A 17,768-nucleotide genomic window follows, 5' to 3' on the forward strand; every position below is an offset into this window, starting at 1 on the left:
ATTGGTTCGTTCAAGCCCTGTTGGACAACCTGCCTCCGGGTTCTCCTCAAGCCGACTCCCCAATCGAACGGCACCCAGCCTGGGATCCTTTTAATAGAACTGGGAATCCAGTAAGTCACTGGAGTCCCTTTTTACCTCCGGATGAGGGTTTATGTAGACTGCAATTCTGGCCTGGTGGGCCTCGCTGGCAGGGTCCATTGATGCGCGCACCCTGAAGGTGGATGCCGCACCTGAAACCGGGACCCGGTTTAGCACATGACACCTGTCCCAGATATACCCCTCCCCAGCATGCCTTGCGAGGGAGAATCTTCTCTGATTGACTGCTGGGGAAAGTTTCTCTGCCAGAACCCCTCTGGTGCAAACTGCTGGCCAGGGATGGTATTGCAATACTGGAGCACAGACTGACCCAGTGGACGTTTCTGGAGTGACAGAAGTTCCAATTTTAGCAAATTTTGAATGGGAGCAAAGTAACTCTCCCATTCCCCACTAACTTTAGCGTAGTGCCCATGCTGAAAACAAGGGGGCGCTACATATATATAGATCTATCTATCTATCTATCTATCTATCTATCTATATATATTTTACATAATGTCATTCTAGCAGTACGGTACAGTGTAACCCTAGTGACGCTATACTATTGTGGGGGCGGTCTGGTGATTGGGATTTTTTTTTGGTACGATCACGGCTATTGACTGGCAGGAAACCCTTTCAGTATTCCAAGCTAGCAGCCAGGAGGGTGGGCAAAGGACAGCAATAAGATCTGACCATTGGTCATCGTCCAAAATACAGTATCTCACAAAAGTGAGTACACCCCTCACATTTTTGTAAATACTTTATTATATCTTTTCATGTGACAACACTGAAGAAATTACACTTTGCTACAATGTAAAGTAGTGAGTGTACAGCTTGTATAGCAGTGTAAATTTTCTGTCTCCTCAAAATAACTCAACACACAGCCATTAACCTCCCTGGCGGTATGATTCTTTCAGAAAAAAGATGCTGAAAGCGGTACCATTATTTGCAAGGAAATTTGGCGTTTTATACTGTAGGTCTGTAATTTTTAGGAATAACTCACTTAAATCTGACCAAACAAGAGACTAGTAGGCATCCCGGGTATGACATTTTTTTAAAAACAAAATTATAAATTATAATATAATAAATAATTATAAATAATTATAACAAATAATAATATAATTCTAATAAAAATTATTCAATAATGTAATCAACTCAAAATCACTGAAATTTGCTCAGTTACAGAATTGTTGCTGTCATTACTTTTATTTTTTTATGACGAATTTCCCCACAAATCGCTATCGCACAATTCTGCAAGTGATTATAATTTATTATCGCTGTTTTCTAGCTGGTCTAAAACCACTTTTGACATAAAGGGACACTTTTTGGTTGCGATGGACAATCTCCAGTTTCCAGGCAGAAAGAACAGTTTTTATTATAGTAATGTGCATGCAGGACACTGGGCAGACTACTAGGGACAAAGGGTGTGTGTATTTTGTACATACAGTACTTTAATCTATAAGATTACAGTATACTGTATGTATAGTGTTTGTTTACGTTTTTGAATTTGGCGCCGTTCTCCGCTCCTGTGCGTCGTAACGTAACGTAACGTGGAAATGTCAAAATGGGGCCCAATTAGCCATTTTCCCTCGCCAGTGTCGTGTGACTCATTAGTGTTTTAGTAGGTTTTTTAGGTGTGAATGGGGAGCAGGTGTGTTAAATGTGGTGTTATCGCTCTCACTCTCTCATACTGGTCACTGGAAGTTCATCATGGCACCTCATGGCAAAGAACTCTCTTAGGATCTGAAAAAAAGAATTGTTGCTCTACATAAAGATGGCCTAGGCTATAAGAAGATTGCCAAGACCCTGAAACTCCCCCTTGTGCCCCCCCCCGCCCTCATAGTCGGCAGTGTTATCTCCTGTCAGATGATGAATGAGCAGGAAGCTTGCTCCACCTACCTCCAGATCGTGCTCTCACTGCTCTGTGTTCATGGTGAACTCCAGGGTTTGGATGCATTGTAGCAAAGTGTAATTTCTTCAGTGTCACATGAAAAGATATAATAAAATATTTACAAAAATGTGATGGGTGTACTCAATTTTGCACACAAGTTGGCTGATCAGAACTGCCACTGATCCCATCCCTCCCAGCACTGCCACTCACCCCAACTTCCCGCCAGCACTGCCACTCATCCCATTCCCCCAACACCCCCACCAAGGAGTAAGAGAAAGAATAAAAATAGATAATACATGGAATGGAGAGGAAAAGGGGGGGGGGGGCAAAGGAATAGGGGGAGAAAGAATAAGAGGAACAAGAAAGATGGCTAGAGAGAGGGATGAGGGAAAAAAACAAGAAGTTAGGATGGAGAGAGATAAAAGGGAAAGAAAGGAGAACAAAGAGAGAGTGGTGCATCCCAATATGTACCATAAGGGGTTTTAATACTGTACGAGTGGAAGGGACTCCGGGAGCACTAAATGTCTGTGGATTAGGGGCGCAAATTACTTGTCTTGCCTTGGGCGCTGACAACCCACGCTATGAAAATAATTTTACTTCTACAACTTGGGAAATGTTATCAAGGGGTCACGACACTAGAGAGGTTGAGAACCACTGCTTTAAGGGGTCTTATGTGTACAAACTATTTAGCTATCTGTCCTAAAGATCACTTATAAAGTGGCCAATAAGTGTAATATTTTTCATTTGTAGAAAATATTTCAAGGTGGATCCTTTCAGAATAGTGGCCTACTATAAAGGGACACTATATCCCTGTGTTTTTTCTATTAGAAACAGTACATTGAAGCAAACCCTACATGTAGTACTTTAAGTGTGCGTTGGCCTGAAGAGGGCCTCTTCACCTTTGAGACTGTTTGTGTGCCTGTGTTTCACACACATAGAAGGCTTGCCTCCATCGTCTACTTTTTATTTTTATTGTTATATATACTTTTCAAGTTTTTTATTTAACAGTTCCATGGATACAGTGGCAGTAACACAGTACAGAGACAGGTTTAGCAGTTGTGAATGGTGTTAATGGCAAAATCACTGATTTACATAGCACTTTACTCAAACTCTTTCTCAATGTTATATCATTTTTATTAGCAATCATTAGAAAAGAAATGTCCAAAAAAGTCAATTTGTTGTGCCTTTTCTCCTAACCAATTTCATCCCATGAAAATAGCTAACATTTTAATTTTCATCTAATCTGTTTGTGTTTTAAAAAGCCATAAATTGTGTAGCTGCAAGACTGCTCTTTAATTGAAGGGAAATTCAAATGCAATAAAGAAGGCAACGTTGTAATTTAAACAGTGATGTGAAGAATCTCCAGGGGCTTTAACAGAAATGTTTGTGCCTGATTTGACATGAATCTGATATAACAGAAACTAATATTGACGAATAAGGGAATATAATAAAATAGTATTTTTTAATATTTTACAAGGGTGCATCTATAACTTACCTTATATTATGTAAAGTGGATGTAAAACCTCTTATATATTAAGTAAAGTGAAAAGCTGCACAGGGATGAAACAAATCTCCCTATAAAAATTGTATTAGTTAACATCATGTTAGATTTTTTTTTCTGTTGGGAGCGGAGTCTTGGCATACACTGCCTGACAACTGATTGGAGGAAAGACACCCACCCCTTCTACAAAAGCAGAGGAAGGAAGATACTTACAGAGCTGTGCTGTGTATAGGCAACCCCTCTGCTAATCTTTTTATAGCACCCACCCTGACACAAATTTTCAGCTGCTTTTATCTCCTGTGTTGGAGAACTTGTCAGAAATTATAATGCTGATAACAGAGCAGCATAAAGACATGGCTTTGGAGAGAGATAAGTTAACACTACAGATATAGGCCCAGATTCACGAAGCAGATACGACGGTGTATCTCAGATACACCATCGTATCTCAGCTTTTTTCAGGTCCTATCTATGCGCCTGATTCATAGAACCAGTTACGCATAGATAGGGCTGAGATCCGACAGTGTCACACTGTGTTACACTGTCGGATCTTTTTTTTGAATTAAAAATGGCGCCGGGGGCGTTCCCGCTGATTTACACTGAATAATATGTAAATCAGCGAGATACGCGAAATTCACGACCGTACGCGGACCCGACGCGGTGTTCTTACGTCGTTTCCGTAGCGCGGTACCCGTCGTATACTTACCCCTGCTAAAAGCAGGGGTAAGTATTGTTAAGTATGGCCGTCGTTCCCGCGTCGATTTTGAAATTTCCTACGTCGTTTGCGTACGCCGATTCACGAACACGCGCGTCGCAAGTCTAGATCACGTCGCAACCACTGACGTCCTATTGACGTCAGTGGGAGCAATGCACGCCGGGAAATTCCCCGGACGACGCATGCGTATTTAAATCGGCGCGGGAGCGCGCCTGATTTAAATATGACACTCCCCTAGCCGCGGAATTTGAATTCCGCTGGGGGATTTAGGATCCGCCGTCGCAAGTTTGGAGGTAAGTGGTTTGTGAATTAGCCACTTGCCTCCTAAACTTGCGGGAGCGGATCTTAATTCACGTAGAACGAGCGGATCTATAGATCCGCTGATCTACGTGAATCTGGGCCATAGTATATGTGCCTAGGTCAGATTTCATGAATCAGGTTTACTTCCACTTTAAACACTATACAGAATGTGATTGTTACCAACATGCAGTTTATAAACTGGTGACTAGTCAAATGATTAAACTATGTGATTTGAATAGGAGTAGTCAAACTTTTGTATAAGACTGTACACTCAAAAGAGTACTGCAAATTTTGTGCAACAGGAACCTGGTCCTTTTGTTACCTACTAAACATTTCATTGTTTTTAATTTTGAATAATGTTGTATTGTTCCTATTCTTTAGAATCAATTACCTGAAACGGCGAAATCGATCTCTGTTAACCCTTTAGCTTAATCAAGACCAATAATTATTTTATTGTGCAAACATGAAGGGAAAAATAGATAATAGATTCAAATTGCACAAATACACCTGCTGCTTAATGGATGTCAAGTTCTTTTATAATCTCTATACTTACAAATCAGGTCCTCTGTGGATATTGTGTTTTTTGCTGTGACAGCTGTGCATGAAGTTCTTTATATCGTCATTAACATTTGGGTTTCCATCCACAGATAGATAAAACAGAAGATAAATCACTGGAGGAACGTGGGAGAATTCTTATATCCTTAAAATACAGCTCACAAAAATCAGGGCTCTTAGTGGGCATCATGAGATGTGCACATCTAGCAGCTATGGATGCAAATGGGTATTCCGACCCTTATGTAAAAACGTAAGTTCTTTATTCTATGTATAGATTATATATATATATATATATATATATATATATATATATATATATATATATATATATATATATATATATATATATATATATATATTTAGGAGGAGATTGCTGCACCTAAAACAAACTTGTTACTACTTGTAAGCATATTAAATAAAAACATGTTACAAGCCAAGGGAGTTAAAACTGAGTATAGGAAACATACAGTAGCAGTAAAATATGCATGTCATTTAACAAATCCAGAGTAAAGTTCTATGCAAATGTCCGCTTTTCCTGTAAAAGTCAATTTTAGCCTGTCACTTTCCATCCACCAGCAGAGCTTCCCTATTGGTCAGTGATGCCATCCTTCACCTCAAAGGACCAAATGAGGCTTGTTGGTTAGAGAAATGGTGCCAGGTTCAAGTTTTTAGAGAAAATTAAAGATTTACCTATAGCTTCAGATTTTTTTTTTTTATATTTCTGGAACCACTTGTCTTTTTGGCAATTTTTTTTTTTTAGTTTTTGGGGTTGATTTACTTAATCTGGAGCACTCAGAATCTTGTACATTTGTGCATAGTAGCCAATCAGCTTCTAACTTCAGCTGATTGGTTTCTATGCAGAGCTGCGCCAGATTTTGTACGCTACAGTTTTAGTAAATATCCCCCTTTATCTTTACCTACTCAGTTTCAATGGCCCAGGCTATGGCTGGTTTACCCTAATCCTATTTCAAATAGCACACAGAATATAACCTCTATCATGCCTACATAGATATCCTAACAGATATATAAATAATGCATTTTAGGCACTTGTACGTTGCATGTACCAATACACAGAATGTAGTTTTGGGAAATAAAGTAGAAGAGCATGCTAAAAAAAAGTTATAGATTGTACAAAAAAATCTTAGTGTAAATGCCTTTTTTTGTAATCTTCTTCTGAGATATCACATGACTGCAAAGCTTTGGCTTCTTTGTGTAAAAGTGTGAGCCAACAACAGGGCTAAATTACACAGAGCTGTGATGTCACTCTCCGGCTTTCACAGCTCTAGCTGTTGTCGGCAGGGCAGAAAGTTTCTTTGCAGCAGCCACTCATTTACACAGAGTAGCAGAAGCTTAGTGGTCATGTGACCACACACAAGACGTTAATTTACACTGAGATTTCATACAAACTAATGCATACGATGTATGTATAAGAGCAGTGGGTAGGCAATGTTTCAACCATAGGTTAATTTAGCTTTTACGTCTACTTTATTGTGTTTATTAACTATTGATTATCCTATTTTAATAAAACAAACTACTGGATTCCTTTTACGTTTGCAATCAATTCCTAGATATATTTCAATTGGCTTTTACAGAAAGAGAGTGACAAATGTCAGCTATAGCATTTTTTGTAATGAGGACTTTAAAGTCTGCATGATGGCTTCTTATTAGGATTACCTTTATTATTAACTTGTTATAAACACTGTTTACATAATCTAGCTTATCTGATTTTGTTGTCAATTGGATTGATATTTATTAGATATTTTCTTCTACCATGTGTTATTGCAGTGACTTATTATTTAGGTTTTACATTTGTATTGCTTTAATTCAGATGGAATATATTTTGTTACCTATTTTTACATTTTATACTCCGTGGGAGAATTTATAAACATTGTTTCTAATCATGAATTTTGAAAGCAGTATATAGAGACAATTGAGTACTCTCCGTAATACTTGTTTTATTTGCACTAATATACAATTTTCCAGGACAAGCTTTTGGGGTATGTCCCCTTCTTCAAGGTCCTAGCAGTACTAATTCATCAGTACTGCTGGGACCTTGAAGGGGGACATCCCCCGGAAGCTTGTCCCAAAAAATTGTATGTTAGTGCAAATAAATAAGTATCACGGACAGTACTCAATTGTCTCTGTCGCAAGTGCACTAATACGGCTACAATCACCTCAAGTATGAAAGCAGTATATCTAATATTCCTCTGACAATACAAGTACAGGCAAACAGCTAAATACACAGGTGAAAAATATATACCGGTACTGTATGGTACTGTATGGGAGCAGTTTTATCTGGAAATATATTTGTATTTCTGTGCATCCAATCCTGGGATTCTCACAGTTCTGCCACACAGCACAACCCTGTCTGGCAGACCAATTCAAACCAATGTGGTTTATTAACATGCTTTGGTGCACTGCAGTTTCATTCATTGTGAATCTTTGTGCGTTTCCATGCCCTGCATTAATGAAAATGGAGCATACAGACTTTTGGTCCATTGTAGTGCCCTAGGCAGCCCATTCAAATGAGTGGGTTGTCTTAAGCGAGCACACATTAATGTGCATTGTGATGCGAGACACAAATACAAAAAAATATATATATAGTCAGGCATTTTAGCTCTTTTTTTTTTCTTTCTGACACATCAGAGTTGTCAGTTCACTGCAGGAAAATAGAAGCTCACTAGATTTTTGGCAGATGAACTGACATGTTCTGTACTTGCAAAATGGCAAAATAAAGGGAAATATATATATATTGCAGGGATGTACAACTTATTTAAAAAAAAAGATTGCCCAGACATAAGCATGTCACAAGTTCCGACCATACTTTGCTTAATATGTTGATTTCCTATGCTTTCCAGCTCTATGTAATGGCCATAATACACTATTTTCTTGATCATGGTATTTCAGGAAAATGGCCACTAGATGGAGCTGATGCTCATAGGAAATCAACATATTAAGAAAAATATGGTCAGAATTCATGATAATTAGATGAATGCTTGTGACATTTGCCCAGTAACTTTTTTTAAATAGACCCCCATAATATTGGTAGGAGCATGCTTACCATCCTTTTTAGAAATGCTGTATTTTATCTGTCAAATGGCACTGAATTCTAGATCCATTTGCAAACAATAACCAATTGGCTAACCAATCTGCCAGACTGATTCCTTTTTTTTAGAAAGGATGTCACCCATATAATGAGAGGATAACAACCTGTCACTATTTAGTTGATGCTTGAAATAGGAGTCCAAAAATGTGCATATTCTCTTAAAAAAATACTAGTGCTTAACATCAGCAGACATACTTTTACACCTCATAGTTCATCACTTACTCTTAGTGGAAAGTTGTAGATTTACCAGGTTACATAGATGTTAAGGTTGAATAAAAAACACCAGTCCATCCAGTTCAACGTGTGTGCGTGTGTGTTTGTGTCACTTGCATTTCCCATATCCCTGTACAGGCATGTGTATATTGCTTTTGCTAAGAAACACGTAAAAAAAATGTTTTATTTTATAAACACTCCTTGCTGAAACCACCAACTGTGGGAGTTCCACATCCTTACTGCTCTTACAGTAAACAACCCCAGTCTACAGGTAAAACCACTCCTTGTCCAACTTGAGTAGCTCTGTGCCTTCTCAAGAGACCTAAAACTGAATAGTTTTCTCCCTATGCTAGAATCACCATTAAGATATTGGTATATCACTATCATATCCCCTCTTAAGTGTCACTTCTCCAGGGAGAATAAGTTTAATGTTTGTAATTGTACCTCATAACTGAGGTCCTCCAGTCCCCTTAATAGTTTTGTTGCCCTTCTCTGGACCTTTTCCAGTTCCAGCACATCCCTCCTAAGGCATGGTTACCAAAGCGGGATGGCATACTGAAGATGAGGCCTAACCAGAGTTTTGTAAAGTGGTAGAATTATAGTCTTTTCTACTAAGTACAAGTAAAACAACATGTTTGGTGACCTGATAATGACATTACATTGCAAAAAGAGAAAGGGCCAGATCCTCAAAAGAGATACTCCGACTTAAGTGCTGTTCAGTCTGTGTGTAACTTTGGAAACGATCCTCAAAAGGCTTTTTCCAAAGTTACACAGAAGATCCGGCATGTGTAATTGATTTACACTGCCTAATTTTAGGATGCAGTACCGCATCCGCCGCTGGGGGCATTTCGAGTCGAAATGCCGTTGCTAGTATGCAAATTAGCACTTAAGGCGATCCACAAAGCTTTCTAGCTTCTTTTTTGCGCCGTAAGTGTTATTTTGCAAGTGTAAAATTAGGGCTCGTTTTACAAAGTGTAAAGTTAGTCACACCTTGTAAAGGCCCATTGCAGCGACGGCATTTGGTATGCTTTCCCGAGGGAGAACTCCACGGCAATTTGTAAAAAACAAAACCGGCATGGGTTCCCCCCCAGGAGCATACCAGGCCCTTAGGTCTGGTATGGGTTGTAAGGGGACCCCCCCCACGCCGAAAAATTGACGTAGGGGGTCCCCCTACAATCCATACCAGACCCGTATCCAAAGCACGGTACCCGGCCGGCCAGGAAGGGAGTGGGGACGAGCGAGCGCCCCCCCCCCCCTCCTGAGCCGTGCCAGGCCGCGTGCCCTCAACATGGGGGGGTTGGGTGCTCTGGGGCAGGGGGGCGCACTGCGGGCCCCCCCACCCCAGAGCACCCTGTCCCCATGTTGATGAGGACAGGACCTCTTCCCGACAACCCTTGCCATTGGTTGTCGGGGTCTGCGGGCGGAGGCTTATCGGAATCTGGGAGTCCCCTTTAATAAGGGGGCCCCCAGATACCGGCCCCCCACCCTAAGTGAATGGATATGGGGTACATCGTACCCCTATCCATTCACCTGGAGGCAAAAAGTAAAAGTGAATAAACACACAACACAAGGCTTTTTAAAATATTTTATTATTCTGCTCCGGACGCCCCCCCTGTCTTCGTTATTAGCTCAATTACCAGGGGGGGCTTCTTCTTCCGCTCTCCGGGGGTCTTCTTCCACTCTCCGGGGGTCTTCCGCTCTCCGGGGGTCTTCTTCCACTCTCCGGGGGTCTTCCGCTCTCCGGGGGGGCTTCTCCGGACTCCGGGGGGGCTTCTCCGGACTCCGGGGGGCTTCTTCCATCTTCTCCCCTCTTCCGCTCTTGACTCGGCGAACCCCGGTTCTTCTGCAGCTCTCCGGTGCCTTCTTCTTCAGCGCTGGCTGCCTGCTATGTTTGTGTGTTAGCTCGATTTCAAACAGGCAGCCGGCGCGGTCTTCTGTGACGCCAGGGTCTTCTGGTCTTCTGTTCTTCCGATGTTGCCTCGTCGTCTGTTGTCGCTGTAATGATGGAAGCGCGCCTTGCATCCCATTTATATAGGCATCACCGTCCCATCATGCTCCGGTAGGTACCCACGTGGTGGGTGCCTACCCACGTGCACCCACCACGTGGGTACCTACCGGAGCATGATGGGACGGTGATGCCTATATAAATGTGATGCAAGGCGCGCTTCCATCATTACAGCGACAACAGGCGACGAGACAACATCGGAAGAACAGAAGACCAGAAGACCCTGACGCCACAGAAGACCGCGCCGGCTGCCTGTTTGAAATCGAGCTAACACACAAACATAGCAGGCAGCCAGCGCTGAAGAAGAAGGCACCGGAGAGCTGCAGAAGAACCGGGGTTCGCCGAGTCAAGAGCGGAAGAGGGGAGAAGATGGAAGAAGCCCCCCGGAGTCCGGAGAAGCCCCCCCGGAGAGCGGAAGACCCCCGGAGAGTGGAAGAAGACCCCCGGAGAGCGGAAGAAGAAGCCCCCCCTGGTAATTGAGCTAATAACGAAGACAGGGGGGGGCGTCCGGAGCAGAATAATAAAATATTTTAAAAAGCCTTGTGTTGTGTGTTTATTCACTTTTACTTTTTGCCTCCAGGTGAATGGATAGGGGAACGATGTACCCCATATCCATTCACTTAGGGTGGGGGGCCGGTATCTGGGGGCCCCCTTATTAAAGGGGACTCCCAGATTCCGATAAGCCTCCGCCCGCAGACCCCGACAACCAATGGCAAGGGTTGTCGGGAAGAGGTCCTGTCCTCATCAACATGGGGACAGGGTGCTCTGGGGTGGGGGGGCCCGCAGTGCGCCCCCCTGCCCCAGAGCACCCAACCCCCCCATGTTGAGGGCACGCGGCCTGGCACGGCTCAGGAGGGGGGGGGCGCTCGCTCGTCCCCACTCCCTTCCTGGCCGGCCGGGTACCGTGCTTTGGATACGGGTCTGGTATGGATTGTAGGGGGACCCCCTACGTCAATTTTTCGGCGTGGGGGGGTCTCCTTACAACCCATGCCAGACCTAAGGACCTGGTATGCTCCTGGGGGGGGAACCCATGCCGGTTTTTTCTTTGAAAATTGGCATGGAGTTCTCCCTCAGGAATGCATGCCGCTGTAATTTTTTTTTTCCCCGACGCAACTTTAAGCCGTCGCGATCCTCAAAACTCGGCGTAACGTAACTTCGCGCATGCGCAGTACGGCCGACGCGCATGCGCAGTACGGCCGGCGCGGGAGCGCGCCTCATTTAAATGGGACTCGCCCCATTTGAATAGGAACGCCTTGCGCCGGCGGAATTTTAGTTACACAGCCTGAAATTTCTAGATAAGTGCTTTGTGGATCAGGCACTTAGGTAGAAACTTTAAGCCAGTGTAACTTAAATTGGATTTTTTAAGTTACGTCAGGTTTTTGTGGATCTGGCCCAAAGTGTTTAAACTGCAAATTTCTAAATCACGGTCAAAAACCTTTTTTCACAAATATTAATTATTTTTCCATCTTGGCCTTCCACAACCGCTCTTCTGATTATGTAGTTTATAGTTTGACCTGCCCTTGCGGCCTACTTTATGTGGGCCATACTATTCAGACCAGGTTTTAAGAACTTCTGAGATTTTTTGACCAGGGTGGCACCTAGACACTTCTCTGAAATGAGTCCACAGATGGTTTACAAGTGTGGGTAATTGAATCTTTACCCTTACACATTCAGAACGATTTAAGAAGTTATGTGAAAGGGATACTTTCTTGATTTTAACCCTTGGGTTTTCAAGGGTTTTGACAAAGTGCTCTTCCTTGACTTTAACCTTTTGTGCATATGTATATGTCCCTTTGTCCCTTGTTACTTTACAGTGTTATTGTTATGCTACTGGTTATGTGACCTAGTCTTTTTTATGATTGGTCTTGGTTTTTTTCTCTCCTTTTCTTTCATTTTGGATGCTTACAATATCATAAGTATTTTTTTCTCTAAAAGTCCTATTGTTCTCTAAATGTAATATAATTATTGCTATTTAGTCGCATACATTTTATATTTATTTTTTCCACTAATATTTGTTTCTGCAATTTTTTGTTCCGCAGTTTGTTGTTTTGTTTTTTACCACGGTTTACAAATTTTCACTTTGTCAAGGTCCTTTTGGGAAATTGCTATATCCTGTTGTGATATTATTACTCTGGTTAGCTTTGTGTCATCAGCAAACACTGAGATTGAACTATTAATACCAACCTCAATATAATTTATGAACAAGTTAAACAGAGTTGGTCCCAGAACACCCCACTTACAACCCCATATCATTGATAAAATATGCTATTTATCACCACCCTCCTGACGCGCTTTTGTAGCTAGTTTTCTATCCAGATACATACACTATGATTAATTTCAACAGACCTCAATTTGTAAAGTGTTTATTGTATTGTAGAAAACATTTGGCAAAATCCACATCCACAGGCCTTCCTGTATCTAAATTACAGCTCATTTCCTCATAGAATGCTCACAGGTTGGTCTTGAAAGAAAAATATTTTGGCGGTTGTCTCGGCCCCTCCCCGCAATAGCTAACCCCCCTATGGGAAGCTCTATCCCGAACTGAGATTCCCAGCATCACAAAACCGGGCATATTTATTAGGCTGTGTCAGCTCAATACTAACACTTTTACCTCTACCCCATCTTCTAACTGTCACCCAACTACCCTCCTCTGATACCTGTACCTCCAAATCACTTTCCTCTTTTATACTGGCTCCAGCCAGCACCTGATGGGTATGGTCAACATTCCCTTTCAGGTTGTTGATGCTTCACAGTGTTGCCACTTGATTCCTGAGATTCAGGATCTAGGTTTTCAGTAAGTAAACAACTTGCTCACATTTTGTGCTACCCCTTGAAGGGTTGTTCTGTTTTGGGCTGTAACAAGATAATGGCTCCCCTCAGCTCTCACAGTGCCCTCTCAGTACTTCTCAATACTCAGTGGCTCTCTACCCGCACTTAGGGCATCTCAACATCATCTCTCTATGATCACACAGCCTCTGGCATTCTCTTCTCCTTTAAATTATGAGGAAATTGTGTAGAGCGCTACCTAAAATGGGGAACCTTTCCCCTACTAAAACTTTATGGTTAATGTGTAAATCAACCAATTCCTATTAATCAGAAATAAATAAATGCATAATACCTAAATACATCAGCTTAATCTTCATGAAAAAGTCTGCGATATTAAATCGTCATGATTGTAAAATAAAGTTATCCATCATGCAAAAAGTGCTGTAGTGCTCCCCTTTAGTGTGCCCACTCACTCACCAGCTGCTATGGATTCTCAATGACAGGAGCCAAATGCGCTTTATAAATATCCTGGGTATACTGGTCTTTGTTAATTAAAACATTTTTTTTATATTTTTTTATATTTTGTTATAAACATTTTCAAACAGGTAATTGTTCTCCTTCATTGATGTACACTGATGAGGCAGCACTGATGGGCTGCACTTATGGGAACCGATGGGCTGCATTGATGGGCACTGATAGGTGGCACTGGTGGGCACTGAGAGGTAACGCTGATGGGTGGCACTGAAGGGCATTGATAGGTGGCATTGGTGGGCACTGAGAAGTGGCACTAATAGGTGGCATTGATAGGTGGCACCGATATCTGGCAGTGATGGGCACTGATAGGTGGCAGTGATGGGCACTGATGGGTGACAGTGATGGGCAAACTGATCGGCACTGGTAAGTTGCACTGCTAGGTGGCACTGATTGGCACCACTGGTGGGCATTGATAGGTGGCACTTGTGGGCATTAATAGGTTGCACTGTGGGCACTGGCAGGTGGCACTGGCAGGGGGTACTGTTAGCACAGATGAGGCAGAATTGCCTCTTCCTCTTCAGGACCGATGTCCCTTACACATAAGCCAGTGATCGGCTTTTTTTTCTCCTCACGCTGTTAGTGTGAGGAGAAAATAAAACGATTACCGAGCTTTTGTTTACATCACGTGATCAGCTGTCATTGGCTGACAGTTAATCACGTGGTAAGGGGTCGGGATCGACCCCTTACTCTGATCTGTGATCACCCAAGTCCCAGTGACTCAGTGATCACAGTGCGGAGAGCACGCAAAGGGGAGGACGTCTATTGATATCCTCCCGGCAATTGGGGTCCGCACTGTGGACGTCATTCGGCTATAGCACGGACCCCTAGTGGTTAAGGTTCTATTAAAAAAAAAATAATCAACTAGAAAGAACATTGTATTGATAACTGTTATTTACCTAGACATGTATTGTTGTTATTTGTATAATGTACAATATAAGGAAACAAAGATAACTACATCAATGCCTGCTAAAATATGAAATTCTAGAAAGGGTTGTTCCCCAGTTGCTGCTATTGCAGATTTGATATATGTCCAAGCTCAGTATTTATTAATGGAATATTTAAAGGTAGTACTTCAAGAGACTGTCAGGAAGGAATCTATCCATATGCTATTCTGTTGCAGAGACAGATTTGTGACTATTCTGTTAGACTGACGCTGAGCTCCTAGAAATGCTAATGACTGAAGTGTTCCTTGGGGGCGACAGAGATAAAGGCTGTGACGCTTGTAAAGCAGTGACACTAGCTGAGTGATATAATTATTTTTCACTTGGGCCACAAATGTACACCCTACTAAGTTTACATGCCTCATTGAACCTAGGTGGAAGATCATGGATCTAGTCTTAATTCAACCATATTTTATGAAAAAGATAATAAAATCTAAAACATTTTCTTTATATTGAGATAATTGGATCTCGAGAGAAATACTGAAGCACTACAGTGTCTCCCTGAGGAAGCTCTTAAGTCATTTCTAATGAATGGAAATACATTCAACATACCAACTGCATTCTTTCTGCATCCAGACAAACCATGCTGCACTGAAATACCATAGGGATATGCTGGGAAATATTCATATGATGAAACAAGGGATTTAATGCAATGCTAGTGTGCTTAATTTGTAGTAATGTATAAATCCACTTGAAATCATCTAAGCTGATGTTTATTTATATGTTTGCCAACTGGGATTTAGCTGCGGTTCTTGAGCATTTCAACATAAACACTTGTGTTGCATTGTGCTATTGCCTCTCTTTCTGACGTTTGCTGAAAACTGTCAGAATTGTTTGGCATATTAATAATATCATTACTGTCATGTATTCATATTGAAGAGTGAAGAGTTTTTATGCTGTGTGACTAATACAATCACATACCGCTAATAGAAACATAAAACACGCAGAGAAAAATGTTATTATTGATTTTACTTGGGCTAAAGTAATTACTGTATTTATTGGCCTATAACACTCACTTTTTTACCCTGAAAATAGAGTGTAAACTGTGCCTGCGTGTTATACGCAGGAGACTGTGGAAAGTTTTTTTCCTGAAACTTCCCTTTTAAAGTTAGGGTGCGTGTTATACGCCTGTGCGTGTTATACACTGATAAATACAGTAATACCTTTACACTGTAATGAAGTGTAAAAAAAACTGTTGTGTTTTGCATTATGCTGCTATGCCAATTATTCCTAATGACACCCCAATGCAGCATGCCAATGCACATTGTGGCATACCATAACACAGTGTGGTGTGCACCCTAAAATGAATAGGATGCCCTAACACAATACAACACATAATACACCTAATTCAGTGGTGTCACTGCTCCTGGTGGAAGTCGTACTCACTCAGAGTTACCTAGAAAAGTCGTCCGGGTCCCCAGGGCTATTTATCCTGTTGCATGTTACTCACTCAGGGGACCTCTAATATGGGGGAGACCACATCTCATTCTCAAGTCTTAGGCCCCGTACACACGACAGAGGAACTCGACGTGCTTGGCACGTCGAGTTCCTCGTCGAGTTTTGGGATGAAGCCGCCGAGGAGCTCGGCGGGCCGCCTTCTCCCATAGAACAACGAGAAAATAGAGAACAGAGACCTCCATTGTAAATCTTAACTGGTAACCTGTAAAGCCTTGAGAAACGTTGCCTTTGGAGATTTTTAAGTACTGACGTTGCCGTTCCATAGGCTTATGCAATTTTAATACATGACATGTTAGGGGGTTCTAAGTAATGTTATAGCTTTATACATTTAATGAAATATCAGAATTGCCACTGGTTTTGGAGTGATTAGGAAGCCTGGTAATACTGCAATTAAAATCCTTTTCTGGTACTATGTAGTAATAACCATCATGCACTTGTGTTCCTGCATTGTTACCCTGTCACCTGTGCCTTGGTAAAGACTGCATGCAGCCACCAGCCAGACCAGCCAGGCAAACACAGGCATGGTCTCTATTCTCGCAATCTGTAGGCTGTTCCACAACACTGGAATGCAGGGCTGCTGTTAGAAATCACCTAGCTGACAATAAAACAATATTTTTGCAAAAAATATTCTAATATCATTATTAGTGGCCACAGCATACCTTACAAAGTTCCTGCTCAATCAAAAAAAAAAAACTGCAGAGTTAATAAATAATACCCTGTGTGTAAATGTGGTCTTGGGGCTCATTAACTTGGGCGCTGTTCCCTGTACAGGTGAACCAGTTTGTTTATGTGGCTGGAGCAGCTTGGAGCTTTGTGCCGGCAGACTATGTTACTCTGTGGGGATACAACAGCTGTACGAGCACAGCCACAGGTACAAACTTGAACACAGACACAGACAGTGTGCATCCTGGCCACTCACCCACACATCTGTCAAATTAGGTCATGTGGCAGCTGCAGCCACATGAACAAACTACATTTTCACATGGCCAGAGTACTTGTGCGATTGAGCCCTTAGGACTTGTTCAGTTGTGATGTTGGGGGTCAGTAAAACCCAGTGGTTGAGCTGCATTTTTATTGCCCCCAACTGTTACCCCATTTAGCTGCAGAGACAGCCACTGAGGGTGTACACATGCTATTGTCATGATTCTTTGGTTTGTGACTGTGACAGGAATTATACCCCTTGTCACAATTACTGTAACCAATTCCCCTGGGGCTCCCCCTGCAGCAGCAGCTAAAAGCTGTGCGGGAGGGAGACGAGGAGTCGCTGGCTGTGCTGCAGGGGGAACCCCAGTGGGAGCGGTTTCAGGGATTTAAACAGCTGTGGGCAAAGTCCAAAACTGAGCCAGAGTTGTAAAGATCAAAGACAGAGGACACAAAATCCTAACTGCAGTGCTATGCTCTACAATCCTAAATGCTGTCCTGTGCCCAGCAACTAACAGCTAATAAAAATGTGAGAAAATTACATTGTTTCAAGTTTGGATTACACAAGTGGTTACTCTTAGGCCCCGTACACACGACCAAGTTTCTCGGCAGAATTCAGCCAGAAACTCGATCGGAGCCGTATTCTGCCGAGAAACCCGGTCGTCTGTACACTTTCGGCCGAGGAAACCGACGAGGATCTCGTCGGGCCAAATAGAGAACATGTTCTCTATTTCCTCGTTAGTCAATGAGGAAACTTGGCTCGCCGAGATCCTCGGCGGCTTCACAAGGAACT

The 17,768-nt window shown here is 42.2% G+C and overlaps 1 protein-coding gene across 1 annotated transcript in view; it reads left to right on the forward strand.

The window, feature by feature from the left end:
* DOC2B (double C2 domain beta) overlaps positions 1 to 17,768 on the forward strand; it is a 675,394-nt gene that overhangs the window by 546,298 nt on the left and 111,328 nt on the right. The window contains exon 6 of the mRNA XM_040336805.1: positions 5,124 to 5,281. Coding sequence (XP_040192739.1) covers positions 5,124 to 5,281 — 158 coding nt within the window. The remainder of the gene's footprint in view (positions 1 to 5,123; positions 5,282 to 17,768) is intronic.

This window comes from Rana temporaria, chromosome 2 (assembly GCF_905171775.1).
Source record: "Rana temporaria chromosome 2, aRanTem1.1, whole genome shotgun sequence".
Taxonomy (NCBI): domain Eukaryota; kingdom Metazoa; phylum Chordata; class Amphibia; order Anura; family Ranidae; genus Rana; species Rana temporaria.